The 23,302-nt window shown below is 49.4% G+C and overlaps 1 protein-coding gene across 1 annotated transcript in view; it reads right to left on the reverse strand.

Moving 5' to 3' along the window:
* Window positions 1-361: 361 nt before the first annotated feature.
* LOC311141777 (serine-rich coiled-coil domain-containing protein 1-like) overlaps window positions 362-23,302 on the reverse strand; it is a 76,650-nt gene continuing 53,709 nt past the window's right edge. The window contains exons 8-9 of the mRNA XM_084177230.1: window positions 20,683-20,760; window positions 362-399 (exon numbers count right to left, since the gene is read on the reverse strand). Coding sequence (XP_084033356.1) covers window positions 397-399; window positions 20,683-20,760 — 81 coding nt within the window. The 3' untranslated portion in view covers window positions 362-396. The remainder of the gene's footprint in view (window positions 400-20,682; window positions 20,761-23,302) is intronic.

Genomic DNA, 23,302 nt, shown 5'->3' on the forward strand with positions numbered 1-23,302 from the left:
CTAATCTGCCATAGGATGACCAGGTGGAACCAAGGGAGACTGCTCACCAAGAGACAGTGGTCAAAAAGAAAGACAGTGCACCTACAGGGACAGTCGTTTAATGTGATGGTGGAGATGCAAGCAAATCAAATGGGAATGTTTTGTTTTGAACACCTTTCGATGTCATTCCCCGGATTGGGTATTTGGGATTTATTTAGGATGACATTATTAGGATGTTTTCTGTGTTCAGTGATTAGAGGGAGGGTTTGTAGGGACGGGAGTGCCAACGTGCCTTGATTAGAGCCAGACAGACAGGCAGACAGACAGGCAGACAGGCTGCATCAGGCAGACTGGCTGCATCACACAGAGCGAGATCTCCTACCTGCATGATGCCTCAGCCACATCACATGATGCTGGTCACTGCGACGCCAAGGTGGTGGATGGGAAAACAACAGAAGACAACAATATGGAGAGATGAGATGAGTATGTTAGAGACAAACACGATGAATACATACAACATGGAGCCCAGCCCTGAAACACCCACTGTTACATTATCATGCGGAGGGGAAAAATCATGTGCGTGTATATGATCAATTTATCAGTGTGCCAACATGTGCTACCATAATCTGTTGTTCTTGTGAAGCATTTGAGAGTGTATACGGCACACGAGACATGATTTTTATCACAGTTTTCACGTGAATTAAATGATATTGTGGATAGCTCAAACATCTGTCCCAGTATACATGAGCAATAATCTGGGAATAGTTACAAATAAAATCAGTCCCTAATTCGGACAATATTGTTCTCGGGGGAACTTGTTGATGAAAAAGGACTGGACATTTGGAATGATGTTTTTGATGTTTATTGGGTGGCAACATGAAGAGAAGACATAAAGGGACAGATGTTGTGGCGCTGGTCCAAGAAATGTGGAGAAGGAAAGAAGTTAACTATGGTGGGAATTAGCATTCTAACGGGACTACATGCAACCCAAGGTAGTGAAGGCATCGGAGGACAACCCAAGGTAGTGAAGGCATCGGAGGACAACCCAAGGTAGTGAAGGCATCGGAGGACGAGAAGAGTTGGATCAATAGAACGAACAGAAGGGAGTAAAAGAAAAGCGAGTAATACGGGGAATCTAAAACGGAGACGAGGAGATGGAACGCGGAGGAGAGGGGGACAGAGAAAGAGGGGCACAGGAATAAAGGAGAGGAAAACAGAGAGGACATAGAATCAATGAGTAATGATGAGTGATGGTGGAGTGACAGTTACGAAAGAGAAAAAAAAAGAATACAAAGAGGTGTGTTCTGGGGAAGGATGAAAAACCACTGGTGCCAGAAAACAGAGGGCAGGCGAGTAGAATAGAATAGACAAGTAACAAGGGAAGTTGAGAGTAGACAACTCTGTTAAAATGGTAATCTGGCTCAAAATTTAACAAAGGGCTGAGGGGGTGAGCGAGAGACAGAGAGAGAGCTCCCCGTCATCCCTACTGACATCCACTGGTATGATAGTAATTATATTAACCTGCTCCTCCGGTCAGTTAATATTTGACCCGATCACCATTTGCAGTGAGTCAGTGGGGGCAGATGGAAGACGCCATAAGCCAAGAGGCATCCGGAACAATAGGTCAGTTCCGGAATGTCACACCCTGGCTCTGGGACTCTATATGTTGAGCCAGGGTGTGTTCATTCTATGTGTTCTGTTTCTATGTTGGGTGTTCTAGGTTGTGTTTTTCTATGTTGGCCTGAGTGACTCCCAATCAGAGGCAACGAGTGTCAGCTGTTGGCTGGTTGTCTCTGATTGGGAGCCATATTTAAACTGTCTGTTTTCCTTTTGTGTTTGTGGGTTCTTGTTCCGTGTTCGGTCATTGTCACCGTGGACTTCACGAGTCGTTTGTTGTTTTGGTTTTCGTGCTTTATTTAATAAATCACCATGTTCGTTCAACACGCTGCGCATTGGTCTACTTCTTTTCAAGACGATCGTGACAGAAGAACCCACCATACCAGGACCAAGCAGCGTGTCCAGGAACACACGCAGGAGGTGACTCTTGTGGATGTCCTCCTCGGTTGGGGGCAGATTACTGAGGAGGAGGCCGTCCGGTACCGGAAGGCGATAAAGGGGGAGACCCAGGCAGGAGAGGAGCAGCGGCGCCAAACGGGTCAACGTCGGACAGGCGAGAGGCAACCCCAATAAATTTTTAGGGGGGGGCACACGGCATGGACGACGGGGCTGACGGAGGCAGACAAGGGGCGAGTTCAGAGGGCCACCAGGTTACGGGAGCCATTGGTGAGAAGGGGGAAGGAAGATGTAGGGGCACGGCGAGAGGTACTGGGGTGTATTGCCAGTCCGGTCTGGCCCGTTCCTGATCCCCGCTTAAAGCCGGTGGTGTGTGTTCCCAGCCCGGCCCGGCCTGTTCCTGCTTCCCGCACCAAGCTAAGGGTGCGCGTCGCCAGCCCGGTCCGGCCTGTTCCTGCTCCACGCACCAAGCCTACGGTGTGCGTCGCCAGCCCAGCCCGGCCTGTCCCTGCTCCACGCACCAAGCCTACGGGGTGCGTCGCCAGCCCAGCCCGGCCTGTCCCTGCTCCACGCACCAAGCCTACGGTGTGCGTCGCCAGCCCGGTCCGGCCTGTCCCTGCTCCACGCACCAAGCCTACGGTGTGCGTCGCCAGCCCAGTCCGGCCTGTCCCTGCTCCACGCACCAAGCCTACGGTGTGCGTCGCCAGCCCGGTCCGGCCTGTCCCTGCTCCACGCACCAAGCCTACGGGGTGCGTCGCCAGCCCAGCCCGGCCTGTCCCTGCTCCACGCACCAAGCCTACGGTGTGCGTCGCCAGCCCGGTCCGGCCTGTCCCTGCTCCACGCACCAAGCCTACGGTGTGCGTCGCCATCCCGGTCCGGCCTGTCCCTGCTCCACGCACCAAGCCTACGGTGTGCGTCGCCAGCCCAGTCCGGCCTGTCCCTGCTCCACGCACCAAGCCTACGGTGTGCGTCGCCAGCCCAGTCCGGCCTGTCCCTGCTCCACGCACCAAGCCTACGGGGTGCGTCGCCAGCCCAGCCCGGCCTGTCCCTGCTCCACGCACCAAGCCTACGGGGTGCGTCGCCAGCCCAGCCCGGCCTGTCCCTGCTCCACGCACCAAGTCTACGGTGCGCGTCGCCAGCCCGGCCCGGCCTGTTCCTGCCACTCGCACCAAGCCGGGGGTGCGAGTCGTCAGCCTGGTCCAGCCCGTTCCGGCTCCACGCACCAAGCCAGGGGTGCGAGTCGTCAGTCCGGCACAACCCGTGCCTGGGTCATCGGTGCCAAATCAGGTACCGCTCAACTGCTCCACAACGGAGCTGAAGCTAGCCGCTCCTGCTACGTCCAGGTCAGCTCCAGCCAGCGGGGCCAGACCGGACCAGGGGCGCTATGGGGGGATTATTGGAGGGTGGTGGGCAAGGCCGGAGCCAGAACCGCCGCCGAGGAGGTATGCCCACCCAGCCCTCCCCTGTTTAGCTCTTATTGAGGCGCGGTCGCAGTCCGCGCCTTTAGGGGGGGGTACTGTCACACCCTGGCTCTGGGACTCTATATGTTGAGCCAGGGTGTGTTCATTCTATGTGTTCTGTTTCTATGTTGGGTGTTCTAGGTTGTGTTTTTCTATGTTGGCCTGAGTGACTCCCAATCAGAGGCAACGAGTGTCAGCTGTTGGCTGGTTGTCTCTGATTGGGAGCCATATTTAAACTGTCTGTTTTCCTTTTGTGTTTGTGGGTTCTTGTTCCGTGTTCGGTCATTGTCACCGTGGACTTCACGAGTCGTTTGTTGTTTTGGTTTTCGTGCTTTATTTAATAAATCACCATGTTCGTTCAACACGCTGCGCATTGGTCTACTTCTTTTCAAGACGATCGTGACACGGAACAATAGGCCAGTTCCGGAACAATAGGTCAGTTCCGGAAACAATAGGTCAGTTCCGGAACAATAGGCCAGTTCTGGAACAATAGGTCAGTTCCGGAACCACTCGACATCTCCATTTCACAGCCCATCCAAGACCCTGTCAGTGTCATGGCACCAGTAATATAACTGAATGATACAGTGCATGTAAGCAAACAGACTATCAGCTCAGAGGGAGTATTCTGGAAAATGAACTCTGTGCTCCTGGCAGCAAGGTAATAAGACTCCAGGAATGTCTATAAATGTGTTAGGCCTTGTTAGTGTATTGTGTTGTCATCAGTCCAATCTTTCACTAAAAGCCTGCCTGGCTCCAGCATCTCCCTGGCCTGCCTGTGTGCATTTAGGCTGACTGCCTGTCTCTTCCTCCTCCTCCTCCTCCTCCTCCTCCTCCTCCTCCTCCTCTAGTATCTCCCTGCCTGTGTCTACAGTATCTAGGCTGCCTGTCCTGTCCTGTCCAGTCCTCCTCTTCCTCCTTCTCCAGTATCTCCCTGCCTGTGTCTACAGTCTCTAGGCTGCCTGTCCTGTCCTGTCCAGTCCTCCTCTTCCTCCTCCTCCAGTATCTCCCTGCCTGTGTCTACAGTATCTAGGCTGCCTGTCCTGTCCTGTCCAGTCCTCCTCTTCCTCCTCCTCCTCCAGTATCTCCCTGCCTGTGTCTACAGTATCTAGGCTGCCTGTCCTGTCCTGTCCCCTCCTCTTCCTCCTCCTCCAGTATCTCCCTGCCTGTGTGTACAGTATCTGGGCTGCCTGTCCTGTCCCCTCCTCTTCCTCCTCCTCCTCCTCCTCCTCCAGTATCTCCCTGCCTGTGTGTACAGTATCTGGGCTGCCTGTCCTGTCCTGTCCCCTCCTCTTCCTCCTCCTCCAGTATCTCCCTGCCTGTGTCTACAGTATCTGGGCTGCCTGTCCTGTCCTGTCCCCTCCTCTTCCTCCTCCTCCAGTATCTCCCTGCCTGTGTCTACAGTATCTAGGCTGCCTGTCCTGTCCTGTCCAGTCCTCCTCTTCCTCCTTCTCCAGTATCTCCCTGCCTGTGTCTACAGTCTCTAGGCTGCCTGTCCTGTCCTGTCCAGTCCTCCTCTTCCTCCTCCTCCAGTATCTCCCTGCCTGTGTCTACAGTATCTGGGCTGCCTGTCCTGTCCTGTCCCCTCCTCTTCCTCCTCCTGTAGCGAGTGTCATTGTTGAGATAATTATTTATTAACTTGTTCATTGTGCCTAGCTGTTCCTGTCTGTCGGGCCATCTGTCCCCAGCGAGGTGCTGCCTCCCCGTTCTGTTCCCGATGCCCGCGGGGGAGAAAGGGGCTGCTGGAGCACGCCTCACCTTCTGCTGACAGTCACCCACCCCCCACCGGGCACCACGCACCGGCCCACCGGGCACCACGCCTTCTGTCAGCACTTTAGACCGCCGTTCGTTACCTTGACAAACTTATCACGGACACCAAGTTCACCCTGCTCACTGGTGCAAAGGTATGACCAATAGAAAGCCGCAACAATGACACTTGTTGGTAACATAGGCCTCCAGTCTGATGGTAATTGAGTTACATAGGGCTCCAATCTGATGGTAATTGGGTTACATAGGCCTCCAATCTGATGGTAATTGGGTTACATAGGCCTCCAATCTGATGGTAATTGGGTTACATAGGCCTCCAATCTGATGGTAATTGGGTTACATAGGCCTCCAATCTGTTGGTAATTGGGTTACATAGGCCTCCAATCTGATGGTAATTGGGTTACATAGGCCTCCAATCTGATGGTAATTGAGTTACATAGGCCTCCAATCTGATGGCAATTGGGTTACATAGGCCTCCAATCTGATGGTAATTGGGTTACATAGGTTTCCAATCTGATGGTAATTGGGTTACATAGGCCTCCAATCCGATGGTAATTGAGTTACATAGGCCTCCAATCTGATGGCAATTGGGTTACATAGGCCTCCAATCTGATGGTAATTGAGTTAGATAGACCTCCAATCTGTTGGTAATTGGGTTACATAGGCCTCCAATCTGATGGTAATTGGTTACATAGGCCTCAAATCTGATGGTAATTGGGTTGCAGAGGCCTCCAATCTGCCTGAGACAGAGAGTGACTGACCAAATATGTCCATGTCATCTGGACAGAATGATCGAGGCATTTGTTTGAAAGTGCTTTAGCCCAGCTTGAACAAAATCCGGAATCAGGTCCTCGACTGAGGGACTTCATTATCCAAAAAGGATTAAAGGAATGCTCTTTTGGTGTCATTTGTTTATTTGGATCCCGAATAGCTGTTACTATAGCAGTCGTATCCTGTCATAACTTGCTATACAGCAGCAGGTCCTATGTCATTCTAACAAGTGTTATGAATGTGCTCTATGAGAGGTGCTACACCCAAACGAGGGCACTACGTTCATCCACCTCTGGCCTGCTAGCTCCCCTACCTCAACGGAAGCACAGTTCCTGCTCAGCCCAGTCAAAGTTATTCGCTGCTCTGGCACCCCAATGGTGGAACAAGCTCCCCCACGACGCCAGGACAGCAGAGTCACTGACCACCTTCCGGAGACACTTGAAACCTTACCTTTTTAAGGAATACCTGGAATAGTATAACAGTAATCCTTCTTCCCCTACTGTCACACCCTGGCTATGGGACTCTAGTTGTTGAGCCAGGGTGTGTTTGTTCTATGTGGTGTGTTTCTATGTTGGGGGTTCTGGTTTGTTGTTTTCTATGTTTGCCTTAGTGACTCCCAATCAGAGGCAACGAGTGTCAGCTGTTCGTTGGTTGTCTCTGATTGGGAGCCATATTTAAACTGTCTGTTTTTCATTCGGGTTTGTGGGATTTTGTTCCGTTAAGGTTTGTTCGTGTTGGTTTGTGTTGTAACCATAGACGTCACGTTTTTCGTTTGTTGTTTTGATCGTGTGATCATTTAATAAATATAATATGTTCACCTTCAACGCTGCGCATTGGTCCTCTATGTTAGACGATCGTGACACCTACCCCCCATAAAAAATAAAAATAAAGGTGGTTTTCCCACTGGCTATCATAAGTTGAATGCACCAATTTGTAAGTCGCTCTGGATAAGAGCGTCTGCTAAATGATGTAAATGTAAATGTGCTACTGTACTTTATTCATATGGTGGCAATCATTATTGTTGTGGTAGAGCTTGTAGATAAGCATTTCACTGTATGGTTTTACACCACGTGCCAAACTCAGTCCACGGAGGGCCGAGTGTCTGTGGGTTTTCACTCCTCCCTTGTACTCGATTGATGAATTAAGGTCACTAATTAGTAAGGAACTCCCCTCACCTGGTTGTCTAGGGCTTAACTGAAAGGAAAAACCAAAAAACCAGCAGACACTCGGCTCTCCCTGGAATGAGTCTGACATTCTTTATTTTGTATTATTTTATGTGACAAATAAACTTTGATTTGATTCAAAGAGCTGAAATTAAATCACTTTAGGATACTTTTTTCTGGAGTTATTGTGAGACTGTTTATGCATTTCACTGTTATCTATCCTCAGATGGTTAGAAACGTATCAACACTTGAATCCTGCACTTGTTTTAAGAGGACACACTTGTTTTAAGGGGACATGCTGTTCCTCTCAGCTCTACCATCTGATGAAGGAGGGCATGCTGTGGGACTGGGATCATGTGTTTGTGTCTCTCTATTCAATAAATACATCTTTCTCTTCTCGCTCAAAGTCTCCCTCCTCCCTTCTTCTCCCTCCTCCTCCTCCTCCCTCCTCCCTCCTTCTCCTCCCTCCTCCTCCTCCTCCTCCCTTCTCCCTCCTCCTCCCTCCCTCCTTCTCCCTCCTCCTCCTCTTCCCTCCCTCACTCCTTCTCCATCCTCCCTCCTTCTCCCTCCATCCCTCCCTCCCTCTCCCTCCCTCCTCCATCCTTCTCCCTCCTCCTCCCTCCCTCCTCCCACCCTCCTCTTCCTCCCCCTCTCCTTCTCCCTCCTTCTCCTCCTCCCTCTTCTTCTCCCTCCTTCTCCCTCCTCCCTCCTTCTACCTCCTCCTCCTCCCTCCTTCTCCTCCTCCCTCCTTCTCCCTCCTTCCTTCCCTCCTTCTCCCTCCCACCTCCCACCCTCCTTCTCCTCCTCCCGCCTTCTCCCTTCCACCCTCCTCCCTCCTCCCTCCCTCCCTCCCTCCCTCCCTCCCTCCTTTTCCCTCCTCCTCCTCCTCCTCCCTCCTTCTCCCTCCTCCCTCCTTCTCCCTCCTCCTCCCTCCCTCCTTCTCCCTCCTCCTCCTCCCTCCCACCCTCCTCCCTCCTCCTCCTTCCTTTTCCCTCCTCCTCCTCCCTCCTTCTCCCTCCTCCCTCCTTATCCCTCCTCCTCCCTCTCACCCTCCTCCCTCCTCCTCCCTCCCTCCCTCCCTCCCTCCTTTTCCCTCCTCCTCCTCCCTCCTTCTCCCTCCTCCTCCTCCCTCCCTCCTTCTCCCTCCTCCTCCTCCCTCCCTCCTTCTCCCTCCTCCCTCCTCCCCCTCCCTCCCTCCTCCTCCCTCCTTCTCCCTCCTCCTCCTCCTCCTCCTCCTCACTCCTTCTCCCTCCTCCCTCCTGCTCCCTCCCTCTCCCTCCTCCTCCTCCCTCCTCCTCCCCCTCCCTCCTTCTCCCCCTCTTCTCCCTCTCCACTCTTTCCATAATTGCCCCCTCTACCACACTCCATCTTCTCTCCCCTCTCTCTCCCCTCCATTCCATCCCGATGGTTCCTGGTAGTGTTGTGGTGTGTGTGTGTGTGTGTGTGTGTGTGTGTGCGTGCGTGCGTGCTCATGACTGTGTCTGTGTGTGTGTACATGTGTGTGTCTGTGTACGCCTTCGTGCGTGCCTATGTGTGTGTGTGTGTGACCGGGGGTCACTACAGGAAGTGGCTAGCAGCAGAGCAGAGAGGTGCTAGGAGGCGTGTAGCCCTCCTCCTCTGGGAAGACATCTCATTATGGTGAACATGGTAGTTGTTCAGATTGGCCCACGCTAGCCTGGCCAGGAGCCAGCGCACTTATCTCAATTTAATCCTGTATAACGATTCAGCATAGAGCAGCTGTTAATTATAGGCAGAGACACTCTCCAATTACACAACACAGACAGAAGCCAGGTTCAAACACAAACAGCACAGATGCCAAAGGAACATGCACTCTCCTACTGGCTGTGAAACTAGTGAGTTTGTGATGTGAGTTGGTGGACACATAATACAACCTAGAGAATATGACAAGCAATGTTCTCAGATGATAAAATTATTTACCAACCGAACCCTCAGAAGTGGTTGGACTCCACAGTTCGGGGGTATTTCAGAGGTTGTGTGTATCCCCGTACTTGTCTGTGTATGGTTGCATGTCTAAACCAGGCAACAAGACGTACCTCAGTGGGAAACCCAAAAAGGATCAAAGGAATAATATACACAGACACACCCTGCAGCAAGCAGCTCCACCTTGGTACACTACTCTGGAGCTTTCATCCCTGTTACTGCCTTCCCTGTTACTGCCTTCCCTGTTACTGCCATCCATGTTACTGCCATCCCTGTTACTGCCATCCATGTTACTGCCATCACTGTTACTGCCTTCCCTGTTACTGCCATCCCTGTTACTGCCTTCCCTGTTACTGCCATCACTGTTACTGCCTTCCCTGTTACTGCCATCACTGTTACTGCCTTCCTGTTACTGCCTTCCCTGTTACTGCCTTCCCTGTTACTGCCATCCCTGTTACTGCCTTCCCTGTTACTGCCATCCCTGTTACTGCCTTCCCTGTTACTGCCTTCCCTGTTACTGCCATCCCTGTTACTGCCTTCCCTGTTACTGCCATCCCTGTTACTGCCTTCCCTGTTACTGCCAACCCTGTTACTGCCTTCCCTGTTACTGCCTTCCCTGTTACTGCCATCCCTGTTACTGCCTTCCCTGTTACTGCCTTCCCTGTTACTGCCTTCCCTGTTACTGCCATCCCTGTTACTGCCTTCCCTGTTACTGCCTTCCCTGTTACTGCCATCCCTATTACTGCCTTCCCCGTTACTTTCTGCATTCCCTGTTACTGCCATCCCTGTTACAGCCTTCCCTGTTACTTTCTGCCTTCCCTGTTACTGCCTTCCCTGTTACTGCCATTCCTGTTACTGCCTTCCCTGTTACTGCCTTCCCTGTTACTGCCATCACTGTTACAGCCTTCCCTGTTACAGCCTTCCCTGTTACTGCCTTCCCTGTTACTTTCTGTCTTCCCTGTTACTGCCTTCCCCGTTACTGCCATCCCTGTTACTGCCTTCCCTGTGACTGCCTTCCCTGTTACTGCCTTCCCTGTTACTGCCATCCCTGTTACTTTATGCCTTCCCTGTTACTGCCTTCCCTGTTACTGCCATCCCTGTTACTGCCATCACTGTTACTGCCTTCCCTGTTACTGCCTTCCCTGTTACTGCCTTCCCTGTTACTGCCTTCCCTGTTACAGCCATCCCTGTTACTGCCATCCCTGTTACTGCCTTCCCTGTTACTGCCATCCCTGTTACTGCCTCCCCTGTTACTGCCTTCCGTGTTACTGCCATCCATGTTACTGCCTTCCCTGTTACTGCCTTCCCTGTTACTGCCATCCTTGTTACTGCCTTCCCTGTTACTGCCTTCCCTGTTACTTACTGCCTTCACTGTTACTTACTGCCTTCACTGTTACTGCCATCCCTGTTACTGCCTTCCCTGTTACTGCCATCCCTATTACTGCCTTCCGCGTTACTTTCTGCATTCCCTGTTACTGCCATCCCTGTTACAGCCTTCCCTGTTACTTTCTGCCTTCCCTGTTACTGCCATCCCTGTTACTGCCATCCCTGTTACTGCCTTCCCTGTTACTGCCTTCCCTGTTACTGCCTTCCCTGTTACTGCCTTCCCTGTTACAGCCTTCCCTGTTACAGCCTTCCCTGTTACTGCCTTCCCTGTTACTTTCTGTCTTCCCGGTTACTGCCTTCCCTGTTACTGCCATCCCCGTTACTGCCATCCCTGTGACTGCCTTCCCTGTGACTGCCTTCCCTGTTACTGCCTTCCCTGTTACTGCCTTCCCTGTTACTGCCATCCCTGTTACTTTATGCCTTCCCTGTTACTGCCATCCCTGTTACTGCCTTCCCTGTTACTGCCTTCCCTGTTACTGGCATCCCTGTTACTGCCTTCCCTGTTACTGCCATCCCTGTTACTGCCATCCCTGTTACTGCCTTCCCTGTTACTGCCTTCCGTGTTACTGCCATCCGTGTTAATGCCTTCCCTGTTACTGCCTTCCCTGTTACTGCCATCCCTGTTACTGCCTTCCCTGTTACTTACTGCCTTCACTGTTACTTACTGCCTTCACTGTTACTGCCATCCCTGTTACTGCCTTCCCTGTTACTGCCTTCCCTGTTACTGCCATCCCTGTTACTGTCTTCCATGTTACTGCCATCCCTGTTACTGCCATCCCTGTTAATGCCTTCCCTGTTACTGCCTTCACTGTTACTGCTTTCCCTGTTACTGCCATCCCTGTTACTGCCTTCCCTGTTACTTTCTGCCTTCCCTGTTACTGCCTTCCCTGTTACTGCCATTCCTGTTACTGCCTTCCCTGTTACTGCCTTCCCTGTTACTGCCTTCCCTGTTACTGCCATCCCTGTTACTGCCTTCCCTGTTACTGCATTCCCTGTTACTGCCATCCCTGTTACTGCCATTCCTGTTACTGCCTTCCCTGTTACTGCCATCCCTGTTACTGCCATCCCTGTTACTGCCCTGTAGGTAGAAAGCAAGGCAGCCCACTGTCTGTTCACTCCTCTCACACCTCCAGTCCACCTGGTACCAACACGCAGGCACGATCACGCAGGCACGATCCAACGTACAAACACGCAGGCAGGCACACACACACGCACACACACACATACACACACACACACACACCCTCCTCCGTGTCAAACTAACAGCTCTGTTAGTGGGTGCAAGGTGACTGTTTAGTAACAAACCACAATCACAGAACTGAAATAAATTGAAACAAGGGCAGAACCTGGGTATACCCATCATGCAAGACCAGGACCACAACATGGACCAAAGGGAAAGTGAGTGATTCATACTACACAGTAGACATCCTAATGAAAGCAGTGCACTAGCAGAGAGGAGGTATGTGGCTGGGTTAGACCGTACTGCCACTGGATCACAGACTGGAGAGGTTATCCAGAGGTCAGCCAGAGGTGAGCCAGGGCATGAGGCAGTGACCTCTGCTCAGCCGACACAGGACTATGAGGTGGGAGGAAGAAGGCTGACAGGAAGAGGAAGCTTACGGAGGTCCAGTGACTGGGCGTCGAGGGTCAGAGACAGAAAGGGGACCCGAGAAGAAGGTCTAGTAGTGCCTTGACTAGGAGAGATGCCAGGGCCGAGCTGGCATGCCATGCTTCCGGTGCAGGGGACACTCTCTACAGTGCAGTACGGTGCAGGGATCATTCTCCAGTAGTCCACCATGCAGGAAACACGACAACACATAGACAAGTCCAGATCAAAAACCACTCACTTAGCTCCCGCATGCTCTGGCCTGCAAACAAAAAAACACACACGTCTTGGTATCGACGTCAGTGATACTGGAACGGGTCAGGGGTGGATATAACATGGGAGGTTAACAGCCTTAAATACCAACGTTAAAACAGAGGAAAACCAGTGCATCCTTGATGTAGGACCAGGAGTTAGTTCTGTTGATGTATGACCAGGAGCTAGTTCTGTTCATTTAGGGCCAGGAGTTAGTCCTGTTGATGTAGGGCCAGGAGTTAGTCCTGTTGATGTAGGGCCAGGAGTTAGTCCCAAGCACGATGATCTCCTGGTCGGTTCACAAGGTCAGGAAAAAACTTCAGGTTTCCTTCACATAACCTTCATCTGATTCAGTATGGATGAGTGCCAAAGCCCATGCCTGTACGTCTCCCCCTGGGTTCCACCTGCCTCACTTAACGCCCTCCTGTGTTTACAAGACCCTGGCTGCGTCTGGGCGGTGGGGCGAGCTGCTGCAGCCGTACAGCAGGCAGATGGAGGGACACCTTGGCCAGTAAAAACCACTGTAAAAACACTCTTCTGTTCAGGGGCCTAATAACCCTGCCTCCGCCCAGACTACACATAAACATGCAGACGCGGGGATACGGACAGGGGCCCAGGCTCCGGGGCCCGTCCCACACTCCCCTGGCGTTACATCAGGCTTAATAGTCCGATCCTCACCCCCTCCCCCCCCTTCGCTAGACTCAGTTTCAGGAGACCGGGAAGAGTTATGGTTAAGAGCTGTGCTCTGGACACAGGCGAGAACTCATTCAATCACCTTTGCATGCACTGATATGAGCCCTGGGAGAAGGAGGACAGAGCCAGTACTATAAAGATGAGCAGGGATGGAGGGACAGCAGAAAGAGGGGGAAGTAGAAATGCATTTAAAAAGAGGGGGAAGTAGAAATGCATTTAAAAAGAGGGGGAAGTAGAAATGCATTTAAAAAGAGGGGGAAGTAGAAATGCATTTAAAAAGAGGGGGAAGTAGAAATGCATTTAAAAAGAGGGGGAAGTAGAAATGCATTCGCAGAGTCATCAAACGAGCAAAAGGACAATATAGGAATAAGGTGGAATCATACTACACAGGCTCCGCCGCCCGCCGCATGTGACAGGCGCCACAGTAGATTACAGCGGAAGGGCCAGCCGTGATCTGCCCAACGATGCCTCTCTACCAGACGAACTCAATGCATTTTATGCAAGCTTTAACAACATCGTGCCGGGTGTGAGGGCCGTCACCGACCCAGAGGATTGGGTGATCTCGCTCTCTAATGCCGACGTGAGAAGGGTCGTTAATCAGGTCAACACCCGCAAGGGCCCCCCGACGGTATTCCAGGGCGCGTTCTCAACACCCGCAAGGGCCCCCCGACGGTATTCCAGGGCGCGTTCTCAACACCCGCAAGGGCCCCCCGACGGTATTCCAGGGCGCGTTCTCAACACCCGCAAGGGCCCCCCGACGGTATTCCAGGGCGCGTTCTCAACACCCGCAAGGGCCCCCCGACGGTATTCCAGGGCGCGTTCTCAGAGCATGCGCAGAACAGCTGGCAGGCGTATTCACGGTCATTTTCAACCTCTCCTTGTCCCAGTCTGTAACCCCCACATGTTTTAAAATGACCACCATCATTCCTGTGCCCAAGAACTCTAAGGCTTCATGGCACAATGACTACCGACCTGTGGTACTCACTACTGTAATTATTAAGTGCTTTGAGGTGCTGGTTAAGGCACACATTAACTCCACCTAGACCCACTCCAATTTACATACCGCCCCAACAGATCCATAGATGACGCAATCTCAATTGCTCTCCACATTGCCCTCACCCACCTAAATAAGAGGAACACCTATGTGAGAATGCTGTTCATTGACTACAGATCAGCGTTCAACACCATTGTCCCCTCCAAGCTTGTCACCAAGCTTAGGACTCTGGTTCTGAACCCCTCCCTCTGCAACTGGATCCTGGACTTCCTGACGGGCCGACCCCAGGTGGTGAGGGTAGGCAACATCACCTCCGCCACGCTCACCCTCAACACAGGGGCCCTACAGGGGTGTGTGCTTAGTCCCCTCCTATACTCTCTGTTTACCCATGTCTGTGTGGCCACGCACGACTCCAACACCATCATCAAGTTTGCTGACGACACGACAGTGGTAGGCCTGATCACCGGCGATGATGAGTCAGCCTACAAGGAGGAGGTCAGAGACCTGGCAGTGTGGTGCCGGGACAACAACCTCTCCCTCAACGTCAGTAAGACCAAGGAGCTGATCGTGGACTATTGGAAACGGGGGGGCGAACACGCCCCCATCCACATCGACGGGGCCGCAGTGGAGCAGGTCGAGAGCTTCAAGTTCCTCGGTGTCCAAATCACTAAAGACTTAAAATGGTCCAAACACATGCTCACAGTCGTGAAGAAGGAGCGACAGCGCATCTTCCCCCTCAGGTTGAAAAAGATTTGGCATGGGCCCTCAAATCCTCAAAAAGTTATACAGCTGTACCATTGAGAGCATATTGACTGGCTGCATCACTGCCTGGTATGGCAATAGCACCGCCATAGATCGCATGGCGCTACAGATGGTGGTGCGGACAGCCCAGTACATCACTGGATCCGAGCTCCCTGCCATCCTGGACATCTATATCATGCGGTGTGGTAGGAAGGGCTGGAAAATCGTTAAAGACTTCAACCACCCAAACCATAGACTATACTCTCTGCCATAGACTCTGACCCTGTATATAGGATGCTTATCCCTATACATATCTACCTACACCACTCCAGTCTCCCTGCACATTGTAGATATGGTATTGGAACTGACCCTGTATATAGGATGCTTACCCCTATACATATATACCTACATCACTGATTACTTACTTAGTATTCTTCATTATTTCTTATTCTGTGTTTTTTATGTTTTTGTATTAGATTGTTATTGATTATTGCATTGTTGGGGTTAGAGTTTGCAAGAAAGGCATTTCACTGTACTTGTGCATGTGACATTAAAACGCGAAACTATATTGAAACTTGAAACTGCTGTGATATTGATTAATTTCTACTATATTCATGCCAATAATGTGTCACATTCAAACCTTTGCGACGGGCAAACTGTGCCTTAAAAAAACACTTCTCCCCCTCTGGTCCTATCACAATTCACACAGACATCTTCGTCCCACTTTTCCTCAGTTTCGATCTCAAATCCTGGCCCATATAGTTGTCAACACAGTGGCTGTCAATAGCACATTATATTACATTCCTGACCCTCACTCACAGTTCCCTCTGAAGCTCAACCCTGGCTCCTCGTTCAAAGACACACTATGATTGCACCGAGAATAAACCAACAACAGATACAAACAACACAATCAAAACAGAGAAACTGAATGGGGGAGTTTTGTTGTGGGAAGTGTGTCGCAGTGGAAGCCCCTTCTTACACCCCTGATGCGCTCCCATCTCTCCAGCTGGGATCAGAGATTAGGAAAGAGTGGAACGCTCTGAAGGTGCCTCTCAGAATACTAAAAGTGTCACGAACTGAGTTCAGGATCGAGGACAGACGTGAGAGAAGTAGGAATCACCAGAGGACACCCAGCAGGGGGTGGTTGGGGGAGCGAGGCATCCTTACACACAGTTCTGTCCGGACATAACATCACAGGGACTTTAAAGAGAGGGGTCAAGTGTTCGTCGGTGACAGAAAAAGTTCAGAAAGGCAGTTTGAGGCTGGGACTTGAAATGGTCGCCATGCATCTTTAGACAGGTGTCTACAGAACAGTGAAGGGGTGAGCAGGAGGGTGGCTTGCTCTCAGCACAGAACCCCCGCTGGGACCTGACTGGCACAGCAGGCACATGGAACAGAGATAGCTGTCTACTCCATGTTCATGGAGCCTCTTTAATAAGTCTGTCATTCCACTAAAAACAGATTTATGGCTGTGAGAGCAATCTTCTGGAAGAAAGAAGGCAATCCATTTAACATCATATCTCCCCTATAGAAGGTGACCAAATGATCTCTTAAATGTTTTTTCCATTTAAATGTCTCCAACAGCTTACAGGCACACTATACATTCCCGGGCTTCTAGCGATCCCCTTCATCCTTTTAAATAGCGTAGAGCTGAGCGATTGACCAACATATGTTATTTTTCTTTTTTTAAACAACTAATTGACCAATATTGGTTCAATTATTTGAATTCCAGTTTCTCTAGAAATAAATCAGATTATGCCCGAACTGTGTAATGTAGTAGGGAGCTGTAGTTTCCAACAGGCCAATATTCTACATAGTTTAGCGCAGAAAACATGGTAATTAACTACAATGACCATAATCCATTGCACGCCTACTTGTCTGCTCTGTGTGGGGCAGGTAGACACGGAGAGGGAGAGAAGAGACAGAAGAACGTGTGATTGAGAGGGATAGAGAGCAGTTGCTTCATGAGGTATCTCTATCTGAAAATACATGATCTAAGTCACTGATAGTTGGTATTAAGCAGTCATAAAAGTATGCCTTGTTTACTTTGAAGAACTACTAAAATAGTGATTTTGTCAGACAGCATAGGCAGAGCAGCTCTATAGAGATGAGATGATGACTTGGAATGAAATAATAAAGTAATCAAATAAAACAAATGTAACATACACAACAACTGAAGTAAATAAAGTCATGTGAATAAATTATGGTTAATAAGTGATAAGTAGTTACAGCATTCAACCAACAAAACTGAAATCCGTGATTTAAAAAAATTTATTGAACCAAAACGGCCTCAAAAAGCACTAATTGCTCAGCACTAAAGTAGCAACAACAGAGACCACTAGAAGAATGGAGTGACCACTAGAAGTCTGGAGTGACCACTAGAAGACTGGAGTGACCACTAGAAGACTGGAGAGACCACTAGAAGACTGGGGTGACCACTAGAAGACTGGAGTGACCACTAGAAGAATGGAGTGACCACTAGAAGACTGGAGTGACCACTAGAAGACTGGAGTGACCACTAGAAGACTGGAGTGACCACTAGAAGACTGGAGTGACCACTAGAAGAATGGAGTGACCACTAGAAGACTAGAGAGACCACTAGAAGACTGGAGTGACCACTAGAAGACTGGAGTGACCACTAGAAGAATGGAGTGACCACTAGAAGACTGGAGTGACCACTAGAAGACTGGAGTGACCACTAGAAGACTGGAGTGACCACTAGAAGACTGGAGTGACCACTAGAAGAATGGAGTGACCACTAGAAGACTAGAGAGACCACTAGAAGACTGGAGTGACAACTAGAAGACTGGAGTGACCACTAGAAGACTGGAGAGACCACTAGAAGACTGGAGAGACCACTAGAAGACTGGAGAGACCACTAGAAGACTGGAGTGACCACTAGTAGACTGGAGAGACCACTAGAAGACTGGAGTGACCACTAGAAGACTAGAGAGTCCACTAGAAGAGTGGAGTGACCACTAGAAGACTAGAGAGACCACTAGAAGACTGGAGAGACCACTAGAAGACTGGAGAGACCACTAGAAGACTGGAGTGACCACTAGAAGACTGGAGAGACCACTAGAAGACTGGAGTGACCACTAGAAGACTGGAGAGACCACTAGAAGACTGGAGTGACCACTAGAAGACTGGAGTGACCACTAGAAGACTAGAGAGACCACTAGAAGACTGGAGTGACCACTAGAAGACTGGAGTGACCACTAGAAGACTGGAGTGACAACTAGAAGACTAGAGAGACCACTAGAAGACTGGAGTGACCACTAGACGACTGGAGTGACCACTAGAAGACTGGAGAGAAGGGTAAGAAGAAGAGAAAGAGATGGAGAGAGTGTTGCACATCAAGTGCTTTTTGATTCCCTATAAAACGTCCCTCTTAAGAATGCGAATGAAAATTGGCTTGGATAGGAAAGCAATCTCAATTAATTTAAGCCCCTGAAAACGTTAAAGTAGCCTGTACCTTGAGCTCTTAAACGTCTCTGCAGGACATAAAATAGCCTCTCCTTTTGGCAACAACTCTATCTCTCTCTCTCTCAGCGTTGAAAATCCTTAAATACTGTCTGAAGAAGCGAGAGGCTTCACATCTATTCAATTTGTTGAGTCATTCGACTGCCTTGCTCCCTAGTTGTCAAGGGCCATCTACACTTCAAGTATTACTTTCAAACCCAATTCTTCCTCCCTTCCTTGCTCCACCTATGTAGGAGGAACATGCTCTTCCGGCTGCGTGGCTTAACAACTTCCCAGGACTTTGAGAAGTCTTTGCTCCAGAGCCTTGGTTCTTTGGGAGCAGGGTGGACAGGACTGATGCCAAAAACAGAGTGTCCGGTGCCGGGAAAACAGGGCAGGCCAGTCCCTGGTGATGTTGGGGGGGGGGGGCTGGAAGAAGAGACGACAGCGCTAGCTCTGCCTCTGCCTGTAAGCTAATTAGCTCTGATGGAGAGAGAGAGAGGGAGAGAGGGAGAAAGGGAGAGAGAGAGGGAGAGAGGAGAGAGAGAGAGAGAGAGAGAGAGAGAGAGAGAGAGAGAGAGAGAGAGAGAGAGAGAGAGAGAGAGAGAGAGAGAGAGAGAGAGAGAGAGGGAGAGAGAGGGAGAGAGGGAGAGAGAGAGAGAGGGTGCTCCAGAAAAAAATATTAAATAACAAGACGACCTCCTGAAATCGCACCAGCCTTTCGAAATAGCTGACCCACTTGTGGACACACTTTCTATATCTGCCTGTCCTCGATGCAGTAACCTATATAGGTTTGCTGCATCTACGCACGGGAGCCTAAAAATGGGCAACTCATCTGGTGCTGTTACTACTGCTGCTGAGTAAAGTAACCTGTAAAACTAGGCAACGGGTCGCCAGCTGGTGCCATGATCATGTGCGGTGTAGAATGTGGTCGTGTGAAATGCATGTTTCAGTACATGAAACAGCTGATGTCTCCATCTTCACACAACACTTTTCTCAACTCCACCACTTCTCCAAAAAAGAAGAGGGACTCTTGAGAACAACAACAGCCCTTAAGACTTACGCAACGCAATAGCATAATGTATGTGGGCTCTCTTCGTTGGCACACATTTTGTGTTGCATTAGGCCCCGAACCGACGGGAGAGGCAATTACAGGGGGCCATTTGAATGTACATTATGGAAACACATTAGTAAAAACGGCAAACAATGACTAGACATTTAACGAGAAAAAAAATTATACACACAAGCTTATGTTTCTACGGGGCACAGAAATGTAGCAGCCACTAAAAGCCATCTCGGAGTGATAGAAGATAAATGATGGCGGTGATGAACCTTTCAGTGCTTTCTCCTCTGCTTAGCTGCAGGCAAACAGAGCGTGACGGTGGCAATATAAAAGAGGACTAGCAGCGTCCCTCCACCAAGTCAACCACCGTTCCAGGTTTAACTAAGTGATTAAGTGACCATTTTTGGTCCATACGTGCTTCGCCACATTGTACAGACAAACCTTTTTTTTTACGAGCAACTCCAAAATGAAAACCCAATCGTTAGACACACAAATGAAAAGAGCACACACACCCCCCCCCCCCAAAAAAAAATAATAATTATACTACGTAAACCATACTTGATACCATGAGAAAAATGTGCTACGTCTGTTGATGTGTGCTGTGTGTGTAAATAGTACTTAGCCTAGTTAAAGGTGCACTGTGCAGAAATCGCGCCGCCAATTTCCTGGTTGCTAAAACTAACAGTTTGCCTAATTTCAGTTTATGTGACAAAATAAACTAGTACAGCGTAGAGAATCATTGTACCATCTAAACCGTCATGAAATATATTTTCCATAACCAAAATATTGTTGTTTCAGCTGTTTGAAGCTGGTGTACAAAACCGAAAGTAAAAGAAACAAAAGCAAAACTTAAGAACGGGAAGCATAGAACTAGCGCACATAGAACATATCTACCGCTTCTTAAGACTTTCTTTCAAGTAGAATGATAGATCTATAACTCACATTTCTATGTGAATTTGGTCGGTTCGCCCAAAAAGTTACACATTGCAACTTTAAGAACGATATCCATTGTAATTGTGTACACAGTGGGGAAAGTTTCAGGAGACAATTCGGAAAAAGCAAACTCAGTATGCTTTTTTTTGTTGTTGCTATTATAGGGAAGGCTTTTTTAGGCAGTCATCTGATATCGCCCCCATGTTCCCAAACTGTTCCAACTCCCTCAGCTAGGCAGGCCATGTCATCTGCTGCAGGCTGAACACAACACAGGGCTGAACACAGAGCACTCAGGGAATAGACGGCACTTTATAATGGCAGTGAGATACCACTGATGCTACGGTGTGTCTGGGACATCTCCAAAAGGAAAGATATATGGGAGGCCATATTCAATTCTAAAGATGTCAGATGCTTAACCGCCTGGGGAGCATTAGCAGTTCCAACTGGTGATGTGTACTCACCTCTGATCCAGGGGGGTCAGTCTGCGTGGTTCTGTCAGCTTTTTGGCAGGTGGGTTTCAGGCCAGCTTTGGCACTCTCCTGCACGCAGAACACACAGACCAACATCACTCTCCTGCACGCAGAACACACAGACCAACATCACTCTCCTGCACGCAGAACACACAGACCAACATCACTCTCCTGCACGCAGAACACACAGACCAACATCACTCTCCTGCACGCAGAACACACAGACCAACATCACTCTCCTGCACGCAGAACACACAGACCAACATCAGGGACGGTCACTCATACTAGGGGCCAGGAGTTTTCCCAGGTCAGGTCACGGGGTCAGGAAAAACTCCTGGCCCAAATGATATAATCATAGTTAGGGCCAGGAGCTTTGGCTTGACCAAGTGGCCTGACCTGGGAAAACTCCTGGCCCTGGTCTTACTCAATGATGTATACTGTACATCATTGGTCTTACTACTAACTCTTGTTAGTGCACACAGTTTAAGAAACACCACATGCAAAAAAATATATAAAATATTAAACTCCATCCAAGTAACAAACCCTAAAATCACTGGGGCAGGAACGTTTTTTTGAAAGACATGCAGGGAGGATTTCGCAGCCAATCTTGGACCACGGCACCTTGCAAAGTGCACCAGAGAAAACAAAAGGCTAATGAAAACAGACAGGTAGTGCTGGCCAATGCAGACAGGTAGTGCTGGCCAACGCACTGCGAGGTCTTACTCTGGCTTAATGAATACTTCTCAGCTGACAGATTTAGCAGCGTGCTAGCGGGGATGTTGGCTAAGAGCTGCCCTTTCCTTGAAAATATCGCCCTTTTTTTTCTTGGCTGCCGACGATTCCCCTGCAAATGACCCTGGTGAGCTTTACTTTCTGTTAATATCAATTCCATCAATTAGGGTTTCAATTCTGGTTCGCAATCCGAGGCACATGTCCTGAATTAAAGTGGGTTATGCTGTGGCAGCAAACATGGCTGGTGTATGCAGCATGCAATCTGCACGAGGGTAAGTATGGTTACACCACCAGCGCCAGACTTCAAACAGTATGGGGGTCTCCCAACATCCCTCGTCTTTGGCTAAGATCCTTGTTTCATGAGGAACCTGATTGATTGGGCCATCCTTATCTGAGCTGGGCCAACACCACATTGCTCGGTGTGTTTTCTTATGGACCATATGGTAGTCTGAAGAGAAGGCGAGAGGAGCAATCGGTACCTAGAACCAGAATGTGCAAATACACAGATGTCAAACGGGAACTGCCTCTGTGGGGCATACTGGCAGTGCTAGGCATAAGACATAGTATATAAAAGATGATAAACGAAGCCTCAGGAGCAACATGTCAAATGATACATGTTTCACATTACAATATTAACAGCTCTACAAACCTAGAAAAACACTTTACATTCCAGACTATTTTGGAAACATAAATTCTCTATTAAAAAACAACAAACCCAATAACTTGTTTTGGTTTTCAAATCAAATATAAAGCTAGGTTTTGATACGGTTCACCCCCCCCAAAAAAAAGTAATAATTTATTTTAGCTTTCTAAATTGGATCAAAGTGGATTAATAAGCATTACCACACTATACTTGTTCCTTTGTTAGTCAATCTTCATATTTCTCTTTAATCTCTATTAACGAAGGGAGAGGAGAGTAGTGCTAAGTGTGACAAGCTGGAGAGAACCAAGGAAACAAATGGAGAGGGAGAGAGAGAGAGAGAAAGTCCTAAACAAGGAAACAAATGGAGAGGAGAGAGAGAGAGAGAGAGAAAGTCCTAAACAGGAAACAAATGGAGAGGGAGTGAGAGAGAGAAAGTCCTAAACAAGGAAACAAATGGGAGAGGGAGTGAGAGAGAGAAAGTCCTAAACAAGGAAACAAATGGAGAGGGAGTGAGAGAGAGAGAAAGTCCTAAACAAGGAAACAAATGGAGAGGAGTGAGAGGAGAGTCCTAAACAAGGAAACAAAGGGAGGGAAGTGAGAGAGAGAAAGTCCTAAACAAGGAAACAAATGGGGAGGGAGTGAGAGAGAGAAAGTCTAAACAAGGAAACAAATGGAGAGGGAGAGAGAGAGAAAGTCATAAACAGGAAACAAATGGAGAGGGAGAGAGAGAGAGAAAGTCCTAAACAAGGAAACAAATGGAGAGGGAGTGAGAGAGAGAAAGTCCTAAACAAGGAAACAAATGGAGAGAGAGAGAGAGAGAGAAAGTCCTAAACAAGGAAACAAATTGGAGAGGGAGAGAGAGAGAGAGAAGTCCTAAACAAGGAACAATAGAGAGGGAGAGAGAGAAGAGAAAGTCCTAAACAAGGAAACAAATGGAGAGAGAGAGAGAGAGAGAAAAGAATGAGAGAGAGAGAGAGAGAGAGAAAAGTGCCCTCTGCTGATGGACTCCCCTGCTCTCTCTCTGTCTCTCTCTCCTGTCGTTGTTATCATCCACTCTAGTGTACCTGATATATTTGTGCTTCATTCAGTCAGTCTAGCTACCATCCCCCTGTATAATCTCCACAGTCTGTGTGTGCTGCTCTCAGAGCAGCCAGTCCTGTCCACCGCAAAGGACGACTAGAAGCTGAGATGCTTGTCTATGTGCACCGGTGCCTGAGATGATGCTGTCTATGTGCA

The sequence above is a fragment of the Coregonus lavaretus genome, assembly GCF_964263955.1.
Source record: "Coregonus lavaretus genome assembly, chromosome: 14".
NCBI classification, from domain to species: domain Eukaryota; kingdom Metazoa; phylum Chordata; class Actinopteri; order Salmoniformes; family Salmonidae; genus Coregonus; species Coregonus lavaretus.